Genomic DNA, 27,526 nt, shown 5'->3' with positions numbered 1-27,526 from the left:
ATCAGGATACAAAATTAACATGCAGAAAACAGTACGATATAAAATCAGCCTAGATGCCTGTCAACAGATGAATGGATGAAGAAAATATGGCACATGTGTATTTTTAATATGTACACACACACATACTGGAGTATTGCTTAGCCATGAAGAAGAGTGAAATTGTGTAAATTGCAAAAAAATGGTTAGAACTGGATGTCACTATATTGAGCAAAAATGATTCAGACACAAATATACAAATAATGAACTGAGAATGAAATCAGGAATGTAACACAGTTATCAATAGCCTCAAAAAAAAAAACTAGGAATAAACTTACTTAAAGGGGTAAAAGAAAGACCTCCACAATGATAATATAAAAACTAAAGAAAGTAATTAAAGAAGGTCGGAAGACCTAATTCCCATGTTCATGAATTAGGAGAATTCATATTGTTAAAATGGCCCTACTACTAAAAGTAATCTACAGGTTCAATAGGATCCCCACCAAAATACCAATGACTATCTTCGCAGAACTAGAAAAAGATTATAAAATTCATATGGTAGCACAAAGACCCAAGATAGCTAAGTAAATCCTGATCAAAAAGAGCAATGCTGAGGGCATCACAGTACCTGATTTTAAAACATACCACTGAGTCATAGTAACAAAAACAGCATTTCATTGGCATAAAAAATAGAGGATCCCAAAATAAATCCACACATCTATCACATCTATAACCAACTGATTCTTTACAAATGTGCCCAAAACACATTGCAGAAAAAGATAGCCTCTTCAACAAATGATGTTGGGAAAATTGGAAATCCACATGGAGAAGATTGAAACTAGACCCTTCTGTCTCATCTTGTATAAAAGTCGACTCAAAATGGAGCAAAAAAATGTTGACATCAGAGTGGAAACTTTGAAACTACTAGAAGAAAACATAAAAAAAAACAATTTACTATATTGGCATAGGCAACAATTTCATAAGTAATACACTAATAGATCCTGAAACAAAAAGTAAGGATTGAAAAATGGAATTACATCATATTAAAAATCTGCATAGCAAAGAAAAAAATCAAAGCAGTAGAGAGAAACTACAGAATGGGAGAAAATCTTTGCCAACTCTTTATCTGTCAGAGGATTAATATCCAGAATATATAAAGAACTCAAAATACTTAACAAAAAAGAGTTAGTGGTCCAATAAAAAATGGACCAATGATCTGAATAGCACTCTTCAGAAGATGAAATATATTTGGCTAATAGAGAAATGAAAAATGTTCAGTATCTTTAGGAATCAGGGAAGGTAAAAACTACATTGAGATTCTACTTCCCCATCAAAATGACTATTACAACTTAGATAAAGAAAGATTTGGCAAAAATTATTGGCTTAGTTCAGAGGCCCATCAATAGATGAATGGGTCAAGAAAATGTGGTATATATACCCAATGGAGTTTTACTCAGCCACAAAGAAGAATGACTTTATGACATCTTCTGATAAATGGATGGAAATTGAGAACATGCCATCATGCTAAGTGAAATAAGCCAGGCTCAGAAAATGAAGAGTGGAATGCTTTCTGTCATAGGAGGAAGTGAGAGCAAAATGAGTGAAAGAAAATGGTGATGGTGGGTATGGGATATCATAAAGATAAAGGGAAGATCATGGAGTACAAGAAGGAGATTGAGAGGGAGAGAGGAGGAATGGGAAAGGGGAGGAAAAACCACATTGTATACATGTATAAATATACTACAGGGATTTCAACTTTATGTGTGTGTAAAGTACCAATAAAAATACATAAACAAATGAACAAAAGAAAGATTAGCAAAGTAGAAAATAGGTAAAAGGAGGGGAGAAGAATAAGGCAGGAGATAGGGATTGAAATTAAATTCCAAGCGTGTATAATTTTTGTTGAAATGAACCCACTGTTATGTATAACTATAAGGCTCTAAATTTTTAAAAAGCTAATAAGGATATGGAGAAAAATAATATGAATCAGTACATTTTTCTATGGAAAATAGTATAGAGGTTCCTCAAAAACTCTAAACTAGAATCATCCTATGATCCAGCTATACCACTCCTGGGTATAAAGGAAATGAAGTCAGGGAGCTTCATACCCATGTTCATAGCTGATATTCACATAGCTGATATGGAATCTGCCTAGGTGCTTGTCAACAGATGAATGGATAAAGAAAATACAACACGATGATGACTATACACACACATGCACACACATACATACATACATACGATGGGGTACTATTCAGCCATAAAGCATGAAATCATGTCATCGACAGGAAAATGGTTGGAATGGAAAGACATCAGATTAAGCAAAATAAGCCACACAAAATATGACAAAAATCATATTTTCCTCTTACATGTAGAAACAAACAAATAAAGATAACCTAGAAGAGAACTTGGGGGAGAGGAGAAAGAGGCTGGGCAAGAGAGGGCCAAAGAGAGAGAGAATGTGATCAAGGCCTGATATATGCATATACAGAAATGTCACAATGAAATCCATTAACTTATAATTTTTTATTGGTTGTTCAAAACATTACATGCATTAATAATTTTTAAAACCCTGCTGTGAACAAATAAATAAATAAAGCTCATGGTGACGTCTTCCTGCAAGGCTGGACTTGATACATTTCAGTCATCTGCTGGGCTTTCTTTTAAGATTATATTTTATTAAAAGGGTGGATAATTACATTAAAAATAACACCTGTGTGGTAATAGTCTCCATTGCTGCTGTAAGTAAATGTGACTTAAGTTTTTTTTCTGTTTTTTACATATTTAACAGATTTATTGCTTTGAGGAGGGGGAGTCTTTCTATACTCAAAAATGAGGAGGGTGAAGCTGAAGCTCCCCTTTGTGGGGGAGTTTTAGGTGGGTTGTAGAGAAGAATTGTTCTCATAAAGAGAAATGTAGGGCTGACAGCATGGTCAGTGGTAGAACATTTGCCTAGCAGGCCTGAGGCCCAAAATATTATTTATTGATATTTTCAACCCTCAGCACTCCTCTAACCATCCTGCCCCCCACCTCTGCCAAAAAGAGAGGAGAGCAAATCAGTTTAAATTTGAAGCAGGACTTGGTGGACAGGAGGAGGCACAGGCCTACGGACATGGGGGATGATACTATTGACACTCTTTCTTACCCTCCTGGTGTTTTTCTGTGGCCATACTGGATTCATGGCTGTTCCTGCTGCACGTCACACTAGAGTTCCACCCCAGGCCCTTTGTCTTGGCTCCCCTCCTCTCTGGAATATTCTGTCCCAGGTACTCATCAGTTCACTTCCTGCCTTGCTTCAGGATTCTGCTCACAGCTCATCCAGGCTGAAGTTTCAACATTCCCAGTTCTCCATTTCTCTTTCTCTTCTGGCTTTAATTTTTTTCTGAGCACATTTCACTTATACTATTTATTTATATTTTCTTCCAAGAGAGGAAAAAAAAACTTAGGAGGACATAAATCTTTTTTCTTTTGTTCACTGCAGTCACCCCAGAACCTCAGTCAGGTCCTGGTTCAACTAGGTACTCTGAAACCATTTGCCTAAAAGGAATGAGACAGTGAGGTCTTTTCTGACCTCTGTCTCTTCTTCTCATCCTTAGTCTAGTTTTCTCCATTACCATGGTCACCACTTGACAAACTCCGTATTTCTTTTCTTTTTTTTTTTTTTCTCTCTCCTCTTTCTAGAGGACAAGCTGCACAAGGGCAAGATCATTCCATCCCTTGCTATCAAACAAGCTAAATGCTCATTGCAATTTTTTGAAGAATTAATTAATAAATGTATGAATAAATAAATAAATGGACAGAGGTCATGGGGTGAGTACTTACCCCATCTTGGGAACAACCTCCTGGCTCTAGAATCAATTCAAAGCTCAAAGACCAAGCAAGTCTCATTCAACTGGGCCCCTCTGGGACTGTTGAAGATAAAGCCAAGCTAACAAAAGCCCACAGGAGAAGGAGCCGGGAATACCCTGGGAGCCAGGCTGCAGCTCCACGGGCTCACATCCTCATCCCTGGCCCATCTAAGCTGGCCTGGTCCTGGAAGTCAGGGTGTAGACTCTCCTCCTTCCTGTAGACAGAAGTTGCTTCACCCAGCAGAAAATAGAGACAAATAAATAAAGCTTCCAACTTCTCTGTTTTGCCAGCGCCTCTGCTCATGTCCCTGTTCCAGTCCTAGAAGCTACAAAAGAGAAGAAGAGAATCAGCCATGCTTTGTTCTCAACACGCCTGTCCCCATCGGAACATCTGAACTCTCTGAACTGGGAGGAATTTGCATGGCTCCCTAGCTAGATCCTCATTCCTCCTCCCCCGGCTTTAATTCTGGCCTTTAGAAGCTTCACAGGACTTTTAATTACAATCAGAGAAAGGGCTCGGACATAGTTGAGTAAAATAAAAATAACAATACTTAAAATTACAATAGGGCCCCCTCCCCAAACAATCTGCAGTTATTCTCTGCCTTAAAGTAAAATAGCTTTCATCTTTCCCCCCCTTACAACAGCCTCCTTCGCCTAGATAATGCATTTCATTAGATTTATTTGCTCAGCCCCGAAAACTTGACACTAAGGGGATTATTTAGTTTTAGATTTGCTGTAGTCCATAGTAATAGCCAACAGGGAAAGGAATGAAGCAGCAATATTAGCAGGGCGACTGGGAAGGGAGGGGAGCTGGGGAGGGGGCCCTGCAGTCTGCAGCTAAGCAAAACTGCTTGCATAAACACCATTAAGAAGATTTAGACATCGCTTTTCTTATCATCAGCACTCCTGGAAGAAATTTAAAGAAAAAAAAGGAAAAAAAAAAAAGTAAAAACGGAAAAGGGACAGGGCTTGACTTGCTGTGTATGCATTTCCATTAAAGGTTCAATAGGAAATAAAACTGGCTGAAGAGTCCAAATGCAGTGATGCTCCAGACCTATCCATGCCGGCCTCATCACAGTCCAAAAGAGACATTTGTTCCTCACGTTACTGGAAGAAGCGGCGGGACAGAGAACAAAACACCCTGCCTGCCCCACGTGTGACTGAGCTATGGATGGAGGCTGCTGCCTGGCTGGGCGCTGCCGGCCCATCCATCACACCCCCTCCTGTCTGCACACGCCCTCCACACGCGCATCCCAGGAGAAAACATTTCCAGTTTTCACACCTTCTTCAAATCCCTAATTTTCAGGGCAGTGAGGGGGAAGAACTGGTGAGAAACAGGGAGAAATTGATGATCAGAAAGAAGGGCTTCACCTGCACTTGGTTGCAGGAGTAAAAGGGGGCAGCATGGGAGAAGGAAGGAAGAGAGGAGGTCAAGGAGGTGGGAGAGGCAGAGGAGGAGACTGCGGTCAAGCTCCCAGGAGAGAAAGTGGGAAACAGCTCAGCAATTGGAAGTGCTTCTGGTTTTGGCCAGGGCCTCACACATGCTAGGCAGGCGCTCTACTACTGAGCCAAATCCCCAAACACCTCTTGCTTTTTTTTTTTCTTTTTGTTTTTGAAACTCCCTAAATTTCCCAAGCTGGCCTCAAACTTGTGATCCTCCTGCCTTAGCCTCCCATGGGGCTAAGATTACAGTGTGTGTCACCCTGCTGGGTTTGAGATTATTCTTAAACACTCTTGGAAGTGTTTTTAAAGAAGTGCTGAAATCTAATGGGCCATTCCTAGAGAAATGTCTGTCTGTCTGATAAATTGTGTGAATACCTGCAATGGAAAAGTGGCAATGAGGCATTGCGTGGCTCACAGAGCACCAAGAACAGATGACTCTGCTCTGCTGTGCTGTAAAATAACATTTGGGAGTTTTAACCACAGTTGTATTTCCTAGATGCATCCTTAGGAAGGCATTCCTAAATGATCAAAGGATGTGTATGTGTGTGTGTGTGTGTGTGTGTGTGTGTGTGTGTGTGTGTGTGTGTGGTGTATCTCTTATATCTGTAATACACTACTGGCGTGAAATATTCCTAATAATTACAAAGTTTGTAGTACAGAATTTTAAAGAGCAGATTGCTCCTAAGAAGATATAATTTTCATCATCAAACTTGTACATAAAATATTGGCATCTCTGGGGCTCCCCAGCCCTTCCATTGTATGGGTTCTTTTTTTCCCAGAGGCCAAATTTATCTCAGGGGCTACTGAGGACTGTGCCCAGGAAACCTTCCCATTTTTTGGAAGGTATGGATAGAATGGATCATGGGTCTCATGCAAATTAAAGGCCACCTGTCACACTTCTTTATTCAATGAGCAGACACCTTTGCTGAATTCAATGGAAGGAGGATCCCACCCACAGGCCTTACTCCATTAGGCTACAGAACAGCAACGATAACAATATCAACACAATTGCAGTTTATTGAGTTATTATGTCGGGTTCTGTAATTAGTACTGTCATCCGCTATCACATTTCCTTATATATGCAGGCACTGATGCTTGGAGGAATTCAGTACAATAGGCTCAGCCACTCAGTTAGGTGACAGCCTTTTTCTGTCCATTTCTTAAGGCTGGGCCACTGTCAGTGGTTTCTTCATGGCTGGTCATTCTCAGAGCCAAGCAGATTGTCCAAAGTGAGTTCTCTTCAGTGTGAGGCTCATTCAGCTCTTCTAGGACTGGGCGGGTTATGGTTATGGTACAAATCTTTAGCTTAGAGACTGGGACTGACTGGTCCCAGTGAACAGTGACCACCCTCGAAGCCATCTCTTCTACTATTTCCAACACAAAGCAGGAAGATTTGCCTTATTCATTTGGGAGTACCAAGTGGGCCAAGACCCTGCATAGACCCTCCGCCTTGGGGACATCTGTCAGGTTTCCAAAGTGTGGTGTGGGAAACAGATGGTCAGTCACCTGTTATTTCTCATGGTCCTTGATTTCCCTGAATCTGAGAACTCCTGGGTTCCCTGGACACTTGGTCCCCACCTTCTGAGCTCCCTGATGGCAGGCCTTTGCTGGTTGAGTTCTGCATCCCCAGCACCCAGCACTTCTGGCACAGATGTGCTTCCATGGGTCACTGGAAATCTTTCTTTGTCCACTGCCACAAAGTAGGCCTGACTCAATTGTCCAGATAGGCAACTTTGTTACTTTAATATTTGTTTCTAGGAAGAGAATTCTCCACCATACTTAACAATGCATCCTGACATTTTGTCACCCCCTTGTCAGAGAAGCACTTCTCAGCAGCCAATTCTACACCTCTGTTGTAGGGCGCAGGGTCTTCCTCCACTGTCTGTCCCCTGTAGAGCTGGAGAATAATTAATGAGACACCATCGCTTATGTAATAATTCTTTATCTGCTTGAAGGTTATTTACTGGTCTTATAAAAACTGTCTTTCTATTGCTCTAGTCCCAGGGTGCTAGTATAATGTAATGACAGAGAAGTAAGGACTGACACAGCCCTAACCTGCAGTTCTTTCCTGCCATGATTTTAATCGAATGTCAAACAAAAAGATGGGCAACTAATGAGGGCCCAGGTCAATACTGCTCAGAGATGTCCCACCCGTGCAGACTTGTTTCCGTGCCGTCGTAGCTCATGCTGACATCCTGCAGAGCCCGCCCGCCTTCTGCCCCTGGGCCCCAGAGCACATTCACTATGGACAGGCCCTCACCTTTCGGAGGGCTGCTGCCAATGCGGGGGACATCACAAATTCTTCACAACCATAGCCCAAATTTTGAGTGCAAAATGTGCCAGCCATTGTTCCAAGTGCATTACATTCATCATTGCTTTTAATTCTTCCCATTACCTATAAAGTAGTTTTTATTATTATTCTCATTTTATAGAAAAGGAAATGTCAGGCAAGATGAATTAAATAACTCGCTCTAAATCCTGAAGCTTTGATTGGTAGAGCTGAGGGTTGAATCCCAACAGCTTGGCCCTTACACGGTGTTCGTGGCCCAACTCATAATACGCAGGGCCTGGCACCCAGTGTGTGACCCGGCTATGGTGAGTTTCAATGAGATGGACGATGCATTTTCTAGGGACCTGGATATGCAAGGAGATTTTTTGCCAAGAGGGCTGTTTTCTTTCTGCCTGTCAGTAATCAAGAGAAAACTTCAGCATTCAGAGCATCAGTGATGGGTATACGGAATCTGTAAAGTCAGAGAATCTCTTCCTGTGATGGGGAGGAATACTATGTCTTGTTGAAGAAAGAACATAGGGCTGGGATTGTGGCTTGGTGCCCTGGATTTGATGCCCAGCACACGCACATGCACACGCGTACACATGTACACACACACCCCCACACACAAATCTAGAACAGTTTTCAAGAAGAGTAAGTCTGGCACATTATAGATGTAATTCACATAATGAACAAACATATTCATTAACAAATACTAAAACATCCACTGTGAACTCATCTGGGATGCAGAAAATAGAGAGGCAGGACCACTGACCTGACCTCAGACATTGGACAATGTAATTATGGTGACAACATCAACTAGCAGAATCTTGGCAGAGAAGGGACTGCAGGGCCATCAAGTTCTCTTGACACAGGCCTTCGGTCCCCACGTGACCAGCCACCAAACTGTCTCCTGGCCCAATTGCTACAATCCAGCAGTCTTCTTTTTGCTGGCTTGGGCTAGCTGCTATTTCTGTCTGAATGCTCTGTCTCATGTTCTCTGCATGTTGTCCTTTCGTATCATTCAGGTGTCAGCTCCAACATCTCCTCCTCAAGAAGCCTCCCTGAACTCTGAGGCTGAAACAGACCGTCCACACAGGTGCACACCTGTGCACAGACAGGCACACACAGCTGGGGTGAGTAGAGCTCCTATTGAAACTGCCTCATCTTTATTTGTTCACGTGTTTACCTTCTGTCACCTCTATTGAATTTGTACTCGTTGAAGTGTGTTGACTGTTTCATTCATCACTGTAGGTCCCACACCTATGTTAGTGCCCAATACTATTTTTTGTTAATTTCATTTTTTAAAAACACTTGCCCCCTACACACACCTCATGGGGTGTGTGTGTATGATGTACATACTAAAAATTTTAAGTGTACAGAATAGTGAGAGTGCTAACAAATGTGTACCGTTCTGTAACCGTGACCACAACCATGACATAGAACATTCCCATGTCATCTCAAACTCCCCCCGGTGATTCCAAAGAATTAATTACCTTCCTCCATGAAGTCATGGGTCTGTTTCTATATGTATGTGCATGTATGTTTTCTATTTCCAGAATATAAATTTGAAATTTTAGAATCTTTTTTCAATCAATTTTATTGATAAAGTCTCCTTAATAGTCTTTTAACAGATTATTGAGATAATAATTGATCTACAATGAAACACATATATTTAAAATGTGAAATTTAGTGAGTCTTAACATATTTGTATATCTGTGAAACCATTACTACAAATGGCCCATACAGTATGGGCCATGTTTTGGTCTGGCTCTTTTCATTCAACATAATTGTTCTGAGATTCATCTGTGTTTTAGGCATTTCAATAGTTCATTTCTTTCAATTCCACTGTATGCATGAACCACAATTTGTATCTACTTACCTGTTGATGAAGAACTAGGCTATTTCTAGTTTTTGGCTATTGCAGGCTAAAGCAGCCAAGAAAATTCTTGTCACATCTTTGAATGGACACATGCTTTCATTCTGAGTGAAAGATGTCAAACAAAATAGAATATATACTGTATGATTGCATTTTGTAACATTTTAGAAAATGAAGACTGACCGTCGACAGTTGTTGGGGGGTGGGGTAGAGAGAAGTAGGAGGATGCAACAGATGCAATATATAAAATCATGGTTTCATGATAGATAACCTTTTTGCACAATAAAGTTGGATCTTCAAACAAATCCAACCCTTTACAAAAAGACACATCCCAGCCATTCAGAATCAAAGGCCAGTCTTGCATGACAAGACCTGCCACCTCCCCTGCAGCCCCTTTGTAAGCACATCAACATGTTCCCATCAAACCCGCAGCGTTGGCCTTGATGGCTGTTCTAGAATATCCAGGCTCCCTTCCATTTTGGATTTCTGCATCTCATCTGGTGGGGAGTCCAGTCTGGCCTACAGGTTGCCAGTTCAGCCCCTCACATTCTTCAGGTCTCTGCTCAAAACTCAGCTTCCAGTGAGATCATGAGTGTGCGAGACTGTCCCAAGAGTGCAACACTGTCACCATTAGCCCTTCTTATTCACCCCCTGCTTAATTATTCTCCATAGCATTTATTAGGATCTCACAACTCATTTCTTGCCCTCTCCTGCATGATTAGCTCTGGGAAGGTAGAGCCTTTTCCCCTATTTTCTTTATTGCTCTATTCCCAGCACTTAGAACAGTGTGACTTGCATATAGTAGACACCCAGGAAATCTGTACAGAGTAAGTAGATGAAATAAGCAAATTAGCAAAAAGAAACACCTGAACCGTAATTTATGTCTTGGTATTATTTTGAGGATTAAATAAGACAAAGCAGGAAACTAACCTGTGTTGTCAGTCTGTTTCTGGTCCTCCGTGTGGTAAATAATAGCAATGGTCATGGTCCACATGTATGTGTCATCATTACAGAAAAGGGAGACATTAAATCACCATGTCCCTGAGTACCCCTTTTCTGTTCCCCCAAACCTAGCCACACTAAAGGAACAAAGAGAGCAAGCCTGGGCTGGAATGCCGGGATGCATATAATCCTGAAGGACACTGGCTTTCTCTTACACACTCTGGGAACTAGGGCAAGTCAGTGTTATCAGTAGAAAGCTACTTTCTTGCATGTAGGCCAGATGCTCCTCGGGATGCTGGTCAGACAAGCAATTGAAGAAAGCCAAGGCTGATGACGTCACTGCTTCTGCAGCCTAACACATAAAACCCCTCCCTCAGTGGCAAGTGTGGAACTGAGGGCACTGTAGAAGTGACATGGGTCACTTGTCCAGCCAGCCACCCCTGGACCAAACACCAGCAGGGAGAGGAGGCACTGCTTGGTGAAGCACCTTGAGGGACAGAGGTGCCATGGGTGCAGCCTGCCTGCATTGTGCTCTTCTTGGACTAGTCACAGATCTCCTGCAAGCTTTTCCCAACAGATCACATGTCTCCCAAGCTCTCCCCAGGCACTTCCTACAGCCTTTCTGCAACCTATTCCTCTGCTCCGGCACAACTCGGCTGTGGATTGACACGTGTATTAAACACAAACTCTGTCAGGATCTATGTTAAGTGTTTTCTAGGTATTAACTCACTTAACTCTACACGATCTTATGAGATAGGCAGGTGTAATGGTTTGGCTTTGAAATGACCCTCAAAGGCTCACATGGTGAAGGGTTGGTCCCTAGTGCAGCCACGTTCAGAAGTAGAGATTTTGAGAAGGGATGGGGTCATAGAGGTTCTGATCTCACGGGTGGATTAAGCCATCTATGGATTCATGATCTGAATGGAAAGTGATGCACACTGTAGGAGGTGGAACCGAGCTGGAGAGAGTGAACTCCTGGGGCCTATCCCTTGTCCCCAGTCCCTTGCCCACTCTCTCTGCTTCCTCACTGCCACAAGCTGAGCATGTTCCTCCATCATGACTTTGTGTCATGATATAGTACTGCTTCACCTCAGACCTAAAGCCATGGAGCCAGTTGACTGTAAACTGATACCTTTAAAACTGTAAGCCAGGGTAAATCTCTCCTCATTTAAACGGTTCATGTCAGATCTTTAGGTCACAGTGATAAAGAAGCTGACTAACACAGCAGGAGTATTATATTCATTTTACAGATGAGGAAACTGAGGCACAGAGTGAAGTGAGTTTCCCCAAGATGAGGAGCTCTGAGGTGACTTGAACCCAGGCAATATGGTTTGAAGCCCATGCTCACCAACTGCCAGTTCATAACATAAGCTTATGTTCTATGGCCAGTTGAAATTCGAAAACTGAAAATTTTATCCTTCACCTAAAGCTTTCTGCAAACTTTCTGTTATTCTCTGTCAGTAATAGGAGACTGAGATAGTTTCTCTGCCATTGGTAGCATGACCCAAAGAATTGTTCTGACAGGTGTGTGGGTCAGATTGATCACAGTGAATCCCCTCCATAGTGACTACCAAAGGCCAGGAGATGCTGAGCTGTGTTCTTCTGCCTTCAAACAAGCTCCACAGCCCAGGTGGTCACAGGTGAATAGATCAAAGACATAGTAACATCTCTTCCATAAAGATTTCCAGGATCATGGGGGATCCATGCTCTCCAGTAAGCTTCCTGGGTCCGAATGCTGCTTTGTTTTCTTATTATCATCAAGGACTAACTTAAAAAGAAAAACAACTGAAGTATCTTAGGTGCACAAGTGCATAGACTAGAAGCTCCTCCAGTCTCAGCTGAAATAGTGTTCACCCGAGGTCAGGATTAATTTATGCTCCTGAACTGGCCTCCAGTTAAGAGACGTGTAGACAGTTTTATTGGCCTGATTTTCATCCACTTATAAAGTCAACCACACAGAACCACCACAGTGGACTTATCCTAGATTTTAAGAAGAAGCTGACATTTGAATTATGGGTATTGTACATAATATGAAATGGGATTTATAGGCATCATATTTAAGTTTACTGAGTATTTGCAACGCAAGAGTCTACATGTAACAAAGTCAGATGCGAACAGAAAATAAAACGTGGAGGAAAACAGATTTTTGTATCTGGGTCTGACTTTATCTGAGCTGGCTGAGTTCTGGACTGGCAGATCTAGTCCAGAGGTGGTCATGTACATGACAAATAGATTCTGGATCAACTGAGTCCATAGATGGCCTTTGTCAGACACGGCCTCACAGTTGGGATGCAGTTTACCACCCTACTCCCATTTCCCAGAGAATCATTTTCAAGATTTGTGAATTCAGAATTTTAGTTATTTTTCAGTTTGATGTAAATTCTTGTTTTCTCAAACTTTTATAGCAAGAGAAAGATTGTCTAAGCCACACTCAAAAATTTGCCAAGGGAGCAATAAAACTCAAAGGACTGCTTTAAATCTTTGAAAGAGCTTCTCCGCTCACCATATGATCACTCAGATTTATTTGTTAAAAAAGGGTCTTTTTCTCTGGGAATAAAAAGGAGACCTGGAGATGTGGATATGTGCCCTCTCACTGTGGGCTTACAGAATTGTGGAAATATATGCAATTTCTTGAGATTCTGAAAACAAGAAGTGAAAGGATAGGGAAACTTCAGAATGAAAACAGATATGAGGCCAGATCTTTACTGTGAACCCTAAATCTATCATAGGAAAATCTGCATGGCGGGGGTGGGGGGTCATTAGACTATTCTCTCAGGGGACACAACATGATTACATTTCCTTACCCACTTCAAGTTAGCTGTGGCCATGGGATTTGCTTTGCTGAATGAGATGTGAGCAGAATTTTTCAGACTCAGCATATGCTTTGCAACACCTATTTTCCCATCTGAATTGGTGAGTAACAGTGTTTACAGTAAGGCTTTTCCATAAGCCTTTCATTCTACAACAGATAGATCAGTGAAATAATTGAGGAAACAAAATATTGGTTGTTTTAAGCCAGTAAGATTTGGGGTGGGGTGTTTTTTTTTAAGAGAGAGTGAGAGAGGAGAGAGAGTGAGAGAGAGAAAGAAAGAGAGAGAGAGAGAGAGAGAGAATTTTTAATATTTATTTTTTAGTTCTCGGCAGAAACAACATCTTTGTTTGTATGTGGTGCTGAGGATCGAACCCGGGCCTCACGCATGCCAGGCGAGCGCACTACTGCTTGAGCCACATCCCCAGCCCAGGGTGGGGGTGTTTGTTACTACATATACTTAACCTATACTGACTGATACATTAGGAGGGCCAAAAATGGTTGAAATATTTAAATATAAAATAAATTTGGAATTAAAATGGACCTGGAAGCTCGATATTCAGTACTTCATCTCCTGTTAGGAAGGTATTTCTGCCTCACTGTCTTATATTAAATAGTTAACAATAACATAAAGAGTTTTTTTAAAAAGACAGAAAACCCTTCTATATAAGATGAAACTTGGAAAAATAAACAATCTGAAGCAAAGCCATAAAAAATAACTTCAAAATGTCTTAAAAATGGGACATGGTAAAGGAACAAACACATTTCTCTGCAGATCTCAGACAATTCTCAGGACTCCTAAAAGAGTGGCTTATCCTATAGAACCAAAGTTCACTCCCTTCCTTGGACAAAAGAGCTCAAATGTGCAGGTATTTTGCAAGGGGCACCCGAGGTCCCTGTCTAAAGATGGCTGAGGTGCGGCATGACTGAAGGATGCAGATATACTGTATTTGCATGAAGTATGAGAGACAGTGGTAGATGATGACTGGTCTTGGTCAACAGAGACATCAGACCCAGACCACTCTGAGAAAGAAAGAAGAGGCAGAAGAATTTTCCATCTGACTAAGCTTAAACCCAGCATCATCTGATTAATTGTCCAAAAGAGACCAAACTACATTTAATGAACAAATACTAGGCTTGCCTCATTGTCATTGGGAATGATGGCACAATGAGACCAGCTGTGGACAATAAACAGAACTGTATTCTTTGCATACCTGTATCAGACCAATAAATATAGACACTGTCACACAGAGGCCATCGAACAACAAGAACAAACCAAACCAATCCAGCCAAAAAAAGTAGGGATTATTAAATGCAGAAAACAAATTTAGGTGAAATGAATAAAACAAAACATATCTATTTCATAAATGAATATTGGTCAGATAAAGTCACTTAAAAGGGGAAAATAGTCTAATATATAAACAAAACAAAAGCCTGCAGAATAAAAAGGTCCACAAAATCAAAGTTATGAACTCTTTTTTTGGTACCAGGGATTGAACCCAGGGGTGCTTTACCACTGAGCCTCATCCCAGCCCTTTTGTATATTTTATTTAGAGACAGGGTTTCACTGAGTTGCTTAGGGTCTTGCTAAGTTGCTAAGGCTGGCTTTGAACTTGTATCCTCCTGACTCAGCTTCCTGAGCTGCTGGGATTACAGTCATGCAACATCATGCCCAGTGTGAACTCTTTTTAACTTAAACACATTTTAAACCTTCTGCCCATAACAACTATAAATTCCGGAAAACCTTTGTAAAAATAATTAAAACAATATTTGAAACTTTACTATTTCAAAAATGTAAAGTTATTTAAAAATGCTATTTGTTGGAAGCTACAACGGGTAGATACAAACTTGAAAGAAGGCAACCAGTGTGGTTGAGATCCATGCTTATTCAGTTCACCTATACCACGAATGGGAAGAGGGCTCTTCCCATTCATGGTAGAGGTGGCAGGAATAAAACTTGAAAAGAAAGAAGAAATCTTATGGAGCCAAGGAATCCAATTTTTTATTTCAGAATGGTTGGATTTTAAAATGGTAAATCCCAGAAAAGTGGGAGCCCAGATTGCTGAAATCCCAAATCTTCATGCAAAAATTCCTGAAATTTTTACAGGACTCCTGAAATGAACACTCACCAGGCCATATGACAAAGAGTCCCCAAAGAAGTGACAGTTGGAAGGCTACAAAAAATGTGTCACATTTTTAGATTGGGTAAAGAGAGGTGATGGGAGGGGAGGGGAGGGGAGGGGGTATAGGGAGGGCAGCAGAATACAACAGACACTAGTATTGCTGTATGTATAAACGTGTCTGTATAACCAATGTAATCCTGCAATCTGTACACGTGGAAAAATGAGAATTCATAACCCATTTGAGTCAAATGTATGATATGTCAAGATAATTGTATTGTCTTGAGCAACTAATAAAAAAAAACTGTGAAGAGATTTCAGAACCCACCACCACTGGTGACACAGGGTTGGTAGAACTCTTGTCGGGTTTGTGCAGCTTGTCAAGCTACTTAGGATTTCTAACTAACACACCTGAAAGTTCATACCTTAGGAATAAAGACCTAATTCTGGGAAAATGGAGGTGTATCTTAATACTAAGGGCAAAATGAAAGAGACTCTTCCTAGCAAAACCTAAAATAAAGCCTCCACAAATCACTAGCAACTAAGTAGTCTGCTAGAATAAAGCATGACACTCTTCAGAGGAAGATAACTGAAACCAGAATCTCTACAATCTATACCATCTAGTGTCTAGTGTAGAATTAGAAATTACTAAATAGGTAGTTAGATGAACTATATGTTCAAACAGTTATAATCAAAGTGATAGAGAATTTACATTAAAATATGATATAATGGGTAAAGAACTGTAGAATATCAGAAAAGATGTGAGAACTCTAAAAAGAGCTAAATGGAAAACTGAAAAATATAATATTTGAAACAAAATATTCATTAAATATACTAAAAGCAGATTAGACATTACAAAAAGAAAAGTATACAAATATGAGATGAAGGGGGAAGATACCACATATGGAAGCACATATACCACGTGACATCATCTACTTGATGCTTGAGAACATGCAGACCTACTCTTTGATGATAAATCAGAATCGTGGCAGATTTTGGAGGGCTGGACATTGGACTGGAAAGGGAGGGAGTAAACATTTTGGAATGATAGAAATGTTCTTTTTCTACAATAGGTTGGTAATCATATGAATGAGTGCATTTCTCAAAATTCATCAAATTGTCTTCTTAAGATGTACACGTGTTATGGCATCTAAATTCTCCATTAATTTTTTAAGAAGAATTTCACTAGACATTTGGGAGTGGAAAAGATGAACAAAATGTATCAGGTGAACTAAAGTATAAAAATGATAGAAGGGGTTTTGGTTCTGAGTAAGAGAGCAGAAGTGCATTCCAGCCTTTCTTTCTCATTCTATGTAAGTACAAAAGCTGGACAGGATTCATGAGCCAACTTAAAACCCTGAGGAATCTGAAAAGTAAACAGCAGCAGACAGGGAGGAAGGCCTGAATTCAAAGCACTTTTGAAGCAGCCTCAAGTTTACCAGTTTTTTTTCTCACAGTCTAAAGTTAACATAGGCAGAAATCCAAAAGCAAACACTGGGAATACAGACTAGGCTTCAGGAAAATCATCTAATTCTCCCTGGAGAAATAACAGGGCTTTCCTAATGCTCAGAAACACCGTAGAAATCCCTCGTTTTCCTCTTTCTTCCATTCTATTGCATTACAGCCTCCATACTATGGGAACCTGCAAGGGTCAAACTCTGAAGATGGTGAAGATTCCTTTCCAGTTCAATGCAGCTACCCTTATCCTTTCTCTGGGTCCTAAATGTGGCACAATCAGGAAAGTGGTAAGTTTCTAAGCAGAGGGATTAAAGGAGTACCCCAAGGAAACTAGAAAACACTAGGGGATCATGGAGAGAGAGATGCTTAAGCTTAGGGAGATGATTCAAGGGTCTAAAGAACTCCTGTGTTCACTTCTGAACTGTACATAAATGGATCTGGTCCTAATTTTTAGGCTTGAAGAGCAGAGCTGAAGAGCAAATCTCTTCCCAGATTCTAGGCTGACCTCCATGGAGTACATGTGAGACCGCTGCAGACAGCACCCAGATACCTCTGAAGTCTGAACTGATGTTGTGGCCAGAGTATACAAAGTGCAGGTTAGAAGTGCTGGCCTGAACCTAACCAGGTCCCAGACTGCTAAATCAAAAGTATCCATGACCTCTGTAGGATCTAAACAACACAAAGAGTCTCCTAATTTAATATTCAAAATGTTCATTATAACCAAATGATAAAATTTAACATCCTCTGTAATCATACAGTGCATGAAGAACCATAAAATCCAACATGGTTGAACCAAAAAAAAAATGCATGTCAATGATGAGATGATCACAGGTACTGAAATTACATGACAAGGTTCCAAAGCAGCTTTTAAAAAAATAGTTTGAATAAGGAATCTTGAATACTCTTGAAACAAATAACAGAGATAGAAAGTAGTCACAGGAAAGAAATACAGAACAAAAGAAAACCAAATACAAACTTTAGAACTGAAAAAGAATTAAGATTTCTAAAAAGTCAGAACACAGGTTCAAGAGTAGAATGGAGGTGACAGGTGGCAATTAAGTTGATGATAGACCAACAGAAAAGAAGAAAGAATAGAGAAAAAAGAAAGTAAAAACAGAGCCTCAAGGATGTGAAGGCCAAGAACAAAAGGTCTAACATTTATGTGATTAGAATTCTAGAAAGAGTGGCAAAAATATAATGCTAAATAAATATTTGAAGAAACGACGGCTGGAAACATCCAAAGTACAGCAAAGGATGTGTCTGACATAAAGAGGAAATTCCATAAACTCCAGGATAAACCTAAAGAAAGCTATGCTAAGATGAGACCTAATCAGCCACTGGAACTAGAGACAAAGACAAAATCTTGTATGCAGCCAGAGAAACCATGCCCCGTCTATAGGGGAACAAAATTCAACTAAATTTTTCCTTGGGAACCATGGAGGACAAAAGAAAGTGGTACAATAGTTTTTGAGGGCTGAGAAAGACTCATCAGCCTAGAATTTTATATACCCAAAGATATCCTCCAGGAGTGAGAGTTGAATAAAGACATTCTCAGATGAAAGGATACTAAGACAATTCAAAGCTGGCAGTCCATCTCAAAAAGAATTGCTGAATAAAGTTTTATTAGACCTAACAAAACACTACAGGTAAACCTCAACAGCTCTACAGAGGGAGTCATAAATATGACAAGATGTAAATTCTGTTACATAGCATAAATTCTGGTATTAGGTTGTAATTAGAGATACTGTATGAACTCAGGGGTATTAATTATCTATCAGTGTAGGTAGAGAGAATATGAACACATACTTTCTTAGCTCTTTCAGCTGGATGGGTGGAAGCAATGATGTCCAACAGCAATAAATATAACTGGTGGCCAGATATTGTTTCTAAATACCATTCTATACTAATAAAAACCAGGGCTCCTTAGATGACTATCCATCTGCAGGATTAAGAGAGTAATTACAAGATAAGTCTAGAATATCTTTTTTTTTTTGACTAGAAAGTAAGAAAGTTTCCAAACAATAATGAATATATGTCATAAGGACACAAGGTCTAAATTGAATAGTACTCCACTGGTCAAGTCTTGGATCATTTGTACATTAGAATGACTAATGCTAAAATGGGTTATGATTCATTGATTTATTAAATATTATTGAATGATAATTCAGTATCTATTGAATTATTAACTTATTGATTTAATTGATGGATTATTATCCTGTTGAATAAACTAATAATTCATGAATCTATAATATTGATTAATTAGTTCATAATATAATGAAATAGGAAAAAAGCTCCCCTTATAGTCAAATTTTAATTGATAAACATGGAAGGACAGTGAAATTAAAAAATTGGTAACCATCATATTTACAATGGGTCCAGCCAAAAATCATCAATGAGTTCTAAAACTGACAGGCGGAAATTTTGATAAGCCACAGAATATTTGCACAGTCTGAAAGTACCTTGCCATGAATGCTTATTAATAACTTGTTGATTAATAATTGCAACATTCTTATTACTAACCTTTGTAGATACTGATTAATTAACCTGTTACATATCATCTTAACCAAATGATGAAATTTAACATCCTCTGTAATAGAACTAATAGGCATTATATGTTTCCTGACATAATGCCTTGAGGTGACTATAACATCACCTCTGTCATATTTCTGACAAAAATGCTGAAATAACAAAGAACAATGACAAAATCTTAAAAGAACTGGTCTCTGCCCCTTAAAAATATCAACTTCACGCAAAGAAAGAATGAATGATTAACTGTTCCAGATGAGAGGGAGGGAGGGAGGGAGGGAATGAGAGAGAGAGAGAGAAAGAGAGAGAGAGAGAGAGAGAGAGAGAGAGAGAGAGAGAGAGAGAACAACCAAATGCAATAGGCATCCTGGATTTACCCTGGACCTGTAGGGTCATTAAGACATGATCCCATATGATGGGATCTGTGGATTAAATCAGTGAATTAACATTAATTTCCTGACTCTGAGGGTAATACGGTGGCCTTTTGAGAATGATTTCAATCATCATATCTAAGACTTATTTTCCAGGATTCAGAAATATTAACAATTGGGGAGGGGCTGGGGATGTGGCTCAAGCAGCAGCGCGCTCGCCTAGCATGCCTGCGGCCCGGGTTCGAGCCTCAGCAGCACCACATACCAACAAAGATGTTGTGTCCGCTGAGAACTAAGAAAAAAATAAATAAATGTTAAAATTCTCTCTGTCCCCCTCTCTCTCTCACTCTCTCTTTAAAAAAAAAAAGAAAAAAAAACAATTGGGGAATCTGGTTCAAGGTTATATAGGTACTCTTTACACCATTTTTTCAACTCTCCTGTAAATCTAAAATTATTTCAAAATAAAAATTTAAAAACATAGTAAGACAAAAGTTAAATAAAGCAAACAAAGAAGGTAAATAAAAACTATTATCTAAATATTATAAAAATAGAGCTAATGAGTAGAGCCAATTCTATGCTACAAAGCAGAGGACACACAAATTTCAATATTTGGAGCTTTTTCAACAAGTCACTATATAGTAGTGACTTTTGAACTTATATTAACCCAAAAGGAAAACTTTAAAGCTCATAGCTTTTATATCCATCAGGATAGAGTAGGTTATTTTATAATAATAGGTAACAAAAAATTGGAAGGACTAAATGTAATCAAATTTGGTTCTCCCTGTGTTTACTCTGCTCATTTGTAGTCAGTCAATCTGATGCAGTTTTCACAATCACCATGGAAGGAGATGAAGATGCACAAAATGTGCACTGACCCTTTCACTCTACTCCTGCCTGACACAGAGCAAGGCATGTGTTCAAATTTCATTGTGCAAAGCAAATCAGATTTCCATATTTAACTTCCATAACTACAGAGAGATGCTACTCTACCATAAACCCAGAAGGAGCATGTTTTAAACAATCCTAGTGTTATGAGCAGAAATCAATTCCAGAAGTTAGTAAAGCAATAAAACAAAAATGAAACAAAGCAAATAGATGTAATAAGTTATAAAGAAAATAGTAATAAATACATATGCTTGTTGCAGACTATGAGTCTCCTCCCAAATCTAGTTTCTCCTTTCCTCGAAACAGGGTGCATGTTGGTCTTGCAGAGACCATAACTTCCATCTTTCCTGTGGCTCTGTAGACCACATTAGTAACCTCTCATTAGTGGATGTAAGCAGAAATGATGGGGCCCCCTTCGAAATTATTATTTTAAAGGAAGAGTCCTACCTTGGATTTTCTCCATTACCCCCTGCCCCATCCTAGAATGCAGACTTGGTGATTGTATTAATCAGGGTTCTCTAGAGGAACAGAATCAACAGGAAGTATAATTATTAAAAGGGGATTTATTAGGTTGGCTTTCGCAATAAGAAGCTGGATAGTCCATAATGGCCGTCTGCAGGCTGGAGAACCAGCAGCTACATGGTCCAAGAGGCTGAAGACCAGAACAAGACTACTCTAGTCTGAGACTGAAGGCTTCTAGAAACTCCCTGGAGAATCACTAGCAGAATCTGCTTTGGAAGAGTGAAGAAGCGAGAGTCCAATATCCTCAGAGGATCACAGCAGCCTTTCAAGAACCTACTCAAGAAGAATCGCCTTAGTGTGCAGCTGCTTTCTTTTCTTCCAAATTTTATTTCATCCAAGCCACCATTCTATTAGACAATGATGCCACTATTAGGGAGGGTCTCTACTTCAGTAGGCTATTCCACATGCCAGTCATTCCTAGACACACCCTCATTGACACACCTGGAAACCTCTTAAATCATCTGGATCTCTCCAGTCATGTTGACAATTCAAATTAACCATTACAGCAGTGATCCCATTTTGGGCTACAGGTGAAGAAATAAGTACCTTTGGTGTGGGTGGAGCTACAGGTGAAGAAACCTGGGATCTTAGATGATTTGTGAAATAGTCACTAATCACCTTGCACTAGCTGGGCTTTTGTATCAAAGAGAACTAAATTTCTACCTGGTTTAAGCCACTGTACTTTGAGATCTTTTTGTTATTTTGGCTTAGCCTTTACTCTAATTAAAAAGTCAATCTCTTAAAAAGGGCTATGCCATAGTTGAAGCAAAGTTAACAATTAGTGAACAGGAGCCAGTGCAAATTAGAAATAAGGGTGTAAATTGACTTCAATTAATGAAGGAAGCCCAAAGCATTTGGCAATACTTTCTTTGATACAGCAAATAAAAATTTCATCTGAATGAAATGATTTTTTCTATGAAAACATAAACTCCAAAAATCTATCTCAAAAAAAATTTGTGACTAAAATGGTTTGAGGTGACTGTAATAAAATAATCAAGACAAATAAAACTCCAACACCATGCAAACTGCCCGAAACCATAAAGAGAAGTAACTTTTCCAAATTCTGTCTACAAAATTCACATAATTTTGACAACAGAACGTGAGCAAGATGGCATAAAAACAAAAATATATATCAATCTACGCAACATATCATTGTAAAAATCACAAAACATTAATTGCTTACTTGCAAATAAAATTCATAGCACAGTAAAAGTAGAATGTAGTTTTACAAGGGTACAATATAAGGATATTTTGCTACTAGGAAATATTTTAATAGCAACATCTACATTAGCAGGCAAAAAGAAAAAATTCTGAAAATAACAAGATTTTAAAAACAAAACATATGTCCCTGATTTAAAATGTCTTAATGCAATAAAATTAACAGAAACTTTCTCATTGTGATTTTATACATGTGGCACCATGGCTGATCCGTGTTATTCTTAATTTCACTGGAAGCATTTTCATTAGAGTAGAAAACAAGAAAAGCATGCTCCCATCAACAGTTCTATTTATCATTGCTCTGGAAACTCAGGTTAATGCAATTTAGCAAGAGAAGGAATAAGTGGCATCACATTTAGAAAAAAGGAGGCACACAATTATTATCTTTTGCATATAATATGCTTTTTAACCTGTATTAACCAAAAATATTTTATATAAAACAGAATTCAATAAGGTGTGTAGTTATAATATTAAACACAAAAGCAGTTTTTCAGTGGCAAGGGAGCTCTAAATGCTCTTGGTAAAATGTGTTATCTAAATGAATAACAAAGAACATGAAACAATATAGAAAAATTTTGAGTAATGCACATTGCTTAGAGGAAGAAAACTTTCCAGTGTTGAGACATAGATGACTTGGCTAAATGAGAATGTGCTCTTGCTTAGAAGGACCATATATGAGAAAAATGCTAATCCTTTCAGAATTAATCTATAATTTCAGTAAAAACTCAATAAAAATCAAAATTGTTTTTCTTTCTGACAAGAATATTTCAAATTTTGGATTAAAAAAATAAATATTTGAGGATAACCATAATAAATCTGCAAAAGAAGAAGAATATGAGAGGGCACTATACCAAAGAGTAAATGTATGATAAATTCACAGTAATTAAAACAATCTGGTATTGGCAGATGAATAAACAAATCGTTGGAAAAGAGTTCAGAAATAGATCCCAGCACATATGGGAATTGAATTTATGAAATGTGGCATTACCATTCACTGCAAAAATGATAGATTAGTCAGCAAATGATGTGTGGCAACTGGCTAGCCATTTGGAACAAAATGAACTCTTATTCAGTGAAACAAAATGAATTACTTGGATCATATTTGGGACATAAAATATGAAATCAGAAAGTAAGAGTAAACAGGAAGCTGGTTTAATAAGCTGGTTGGTGCAACCTCACGATTATGAAAATATGTATTGAAGTGAAATCAAGAAAACACGTTATCCCTATCAAATAAAAAATGTTAAATATACAAAACAGTGAAAAAAGTAAATATTTTGTCAACTATCAGTGAAATTGCAAATCAGGGCACATGTTTTAGAGGAAAGTTTGGCAATTTGTATTCAGCAATCCCATGTTTAATAATTTAAATTTCGGATATACATTGTGTAAGTATGTACAAGAATATATATTTCAGCATTGTTAGCAAGAGCAAAAAAAAGAAAAGAAACAAATATGCACTTCTATAAGACTTATTAATAAAGTTTAACAAATCTCTACAATGGAATGCTATGCAGTCATTAAAAAGAATGCAGTAGATCTTAGATACTAATAGGCAATGCTATGTAAGTTTTATTGTTAGGAGAGAAATGAAAGAGTTATGTAGAATATACTATCTTCATGATTTAAGCACACAAACATAAACATATCTATCTCTAATTGTATATTTCATATATTACTATATATAACATATGTTCTGTGTCTTATAAAACTGTTAATTTTCTAGCTCATTCAGTTAGTTGTATGATTAGCTATTTTTTTAAAAAAGTTCTACTTGGTCTTCTGCATTCCTTTTTAATATTTATCAAATAAAATTCACATCCTTAAAAAGTTTAAAAACTTTTCCAGAAATTATTGTAAAAACAAACAAACAAAAGCCAGAAAGCATTTCACTGTGTTCCTCCTGAAAGGCAATCTCATTAAGCTGTTTTTGATGCTTATTTTGTTTTTCAAATTGTTTCTCTAATTGTCATGCTTATATTGCTACTTGTGTTTTTCAATTTTGGATATCACTTCTGGCTTCCTTCTCTGAATGTTGAAGATGTATTATTTTAACATACATGTTCCTGCCCTTCCACCTCCTATCCTCCATATGCAACTGTCTTAATTTGGTTATATCATTATTCAGGATTACATTGTATTATTAGGATTACATAAATTCCCTTGATAGATAAACCAAGTATCTATTTTGTTGTGCATTCAGATTGATTTTTCTTGCAAAACTCTTTTGGTGTGAATTTTACGACGGCCTTGATTTTTCATTTGGGTGTTGTCTGTGTATTGATTACTAATGCACACCCCCTACTCTCGATACTTTCAGACACCCCAGACACTGACTTCCAACTGTGGAGGGAGTGTGCCTGGAGTCTTGAGCTCCTCCAGTCTGGACAGGCTGTTCTTGCTGCTTGGCCACCCGTTTGCAAGTTCTCTTTAGTATTGCCCAAGGGATTCTCTTTTGCCTCCATCCTGTATGAATCTTGGTTTTCTAACTTATGCTTCTCATGTTGGTGGAGCACATCTCCCATAAACTTTCTGGAATGTCTAAAAAATATATTTTTAGCCTAATCTCATATTTGATAGATAGTTTTAAAAGGTAAATAATTTACAGGCTATGTTTTTCTTTCAGAATTTTGGGGCATTTTTCCTTTGTGTTTTGTTCCTACATTACTGATTCATCCTTATGTCTGAGGACCCTTCAGGTTCCTACAGCAAATTTGGAATATTCATTAGCTTCCCTCATCTTTAGTGAAATGTGTATATATGAGGGAAAGAGAGACAGACAGACAGACAGACAGAGGCAGAGACAGGTAGATATTCCAGCATTTCTCAAGTGATGGTTCCACTTTTACTATTGGAAAGGTAGACACGAATGGACAAGTCAAAGCCTCTTTTCAATCTCAAACTGCTTCTTCAGTGAATTTCCAAGCAACTCTGCTTTAACCTTATAAATCAGCCCCATTTACAGAGGTACTTGTTCTCCCCTTTCTTGAGCTTTCTGTGCATCTCTGGTATAAATGAGGTTGCAATATGTTTTCTCTGCTGATAGTTTAATCATTTAAATTTATTGACTTTGCTAAATTATCACTACTGATTCATCTGTGTTCCAGTTGGTAATGTTATATTGTTACCCTTTGTTTTTTCTATCTCTTTGACCTTATAAGATCAAATTTAGTGAGGTTTTTTTGAGTGAGCACAATGATATCCACCATCACGTCCCCTAAATACTCAAATAATTTCACCCTATAATTCACAATGAATTCCACTCTTATATGTAACTAAACTAATGCACCAATTAAAAAAATTAACTAATAGAAGGAAGACTAATAGAGTAGAGATAGGAAATCATGGGAGAGAAGCGGGGACTGAAATGGAGCAAATTATGTTATGTGCATTCATGAATATGTCCAAATAAACCCTACCATTATATAAAACCATAACGCACAAATAAGAACATAAGTAAAAAATGCATTCATTTAAGATTAGGAATCCTAAATACTGTTTTAACTACATTGCATAACTTTAAGTTAGATTATTTTATTTTTAAGTTTTTAATAGGTTATTCATTATTTAAATTTATAGTATTAAATTTAGTTGTAAACATTTAATGATTTTATTCTAATTTATTTATTTGTTCATTAATTATTTTCAGTTTCTTAAAATTCAAAATATTTGAAGTTTGATTATATTTCCCTTTTGAGTTCTGATTTTTTATTACATTTTATTCAGAACATGTTTTCTAGATAATATTGATTACTGCAATACAACAACTTACTTTGTGGCCTATTTACAGTCAGTTTTACAAATGTTCCACATGTGAGTGAAAATATTATGTTTTTGAGATATTGGATATAAAATTCTATGCTAAATCAAGCTTATACCTATATGATTAAAACTTCAATATCTTTACTTTTGTCCAATTGAACTATTAATTACCAAGAGAGGCATAATGGTGGAGACATTTAATCTTTCCTTTTAATTCTGTTAATTTGCTTTATATATTTAAGGCTATATGAGTTGAATGTGGGTTCAGGGTTATTTTATCTTCCTAGAAAATGGTTCCTTTTATCATTTTTGATTAACCCTCTTTCTCTCTCTCTCTTTTTTTGCCTTAAATTCTATTTTGCTGACATTAATAAATAAAATTACATCAGCTTTCATTTGCCCAGAAGTTGACTTGAAATATGTTTCCATCCTAATACTGTTAACAGTGCTGTCACTGCTTTAAAGTGTCATTTGAAATTGCAACTAAGTGGAGTGAAGAAAATGTTATCTAGTCTGAGATTCTCTCTTTTAACTACGGTGTTAAACTTATACAATTTTTTAAATTATTATTACTGAAATAATTTAATGTTTTGCAATCTTTTTTTGCCTTGTATTTACTTAATTTTTCCCCACTTTAATTAATACTGTCTACTATTTTAGTTTCTCTCTCTCTCTTGTAAAATTCCCATTAATCGATGTAATTATTATTGTTTTATTTATTCAATAAAATTTTGATAAATTTGGACATTTGTAAAAAAAAATAGTTTTATTTATTCAATATTTGCTAAACCTTGCCCAAATATTTACCATTTTCTTCAGACACCATTGTTCCTTCCACTTTGTACATTCCTTCTGTATTTAAGTTCCTGCTAGGAGCCACAGCAAAAGTATTATGATACATGGCACCTTTGTTTTAGATGACTGCCAGCTAGCCATTGAGATGATTTGATTATGTTAAGATTTACATTCATATGGAAATTGGACTCCTGCTGTTCACCTCGCCTGCTATAGGACTCATGTTAAAGGACTCATGTTACGGGACTCCCGAGAGTTCCCATTGGTTGGGGAAGGATAGTAGGAGGGAATTTCCGGGGGAGGTCCGGGCCCCCGGTTCTGGTAGAGGGACACATGTGTGTGGACCGGCTTGCTAGCGGGGCACACACGGGGCACTGGCGGCCTTTTTAAAATAAAACTTTGTTTCTGCTTGAGCGGCTTGTGATTCTGTGCCCAGCCGGGTTGCAGCAAGTTCCTTCTTTCTTCCTTTTAAAAAGGAATACATTTATTTTATTTTTTAATTTTTATGTGGTGTGGAGGATCGAACCCAGGGCCTCACACATGCTAGGCGAGTGCTCTACCACTGAACCACAACTCCAGCCAATTAAGTTCCTTCTTTCTGAAATATATTCTTTAGTTCTTTAGGAGAGAGTCTGAGAGTAATAGATAATCTCAGTCTTTAGTTTTCTAAAACGTTTCTTCAATTTTCCCTCAGTCTTTAATA

At 38.1% G+C, this 27,526-nt stretch overlaps 1 protein-coding gene across 1 annotated transcript in view; it reads right to left on the bottom strand.

The window, feature by feature from the left end:
* Nucleotides 1-2,487: 2,487 nt before the first annotated feature.
* LOC144369109 (acyl-coenzyme A oxidase-like protein) overlaps nt 2,488-27,526 on the bottom strand; it is a 354,862-nt gene continuing 329,823 nt past the window's right edge. Inside the window, exon 17 of the mRNA XM_078028174.1 lies at nt 2,488-4,150. Coding sequence (XP_077884300.1) covers nt 4,058-4,150 — 93 coding nt within the window. The 3' untranslated portion in view covers nt 2,488-4,057. The remainder of the gene's footprint in view (nt 4,151-27,526) is intronic.

This window comes from Ictidomys tridecemlineatus, chromosome 12 (assembly GCF_052094955.1).
Source record: "Ictidomys tridecemlineatus isolate mIctTri1 chromosome 12, mIctTri1.hap1, whole genome shotgun sequence".
NCBI classification, from domain to species: Eukaryota; Metazoa; Chordata; class Mammalia; order Rodentia; family Sciuridae; genus Ictidomys; species Ictidomys tridecemlineatus.
Note: the sequence above shows the minus strand (reverse complement) of the source record. Positions and strands in the feature narration are given on the sequence as shown.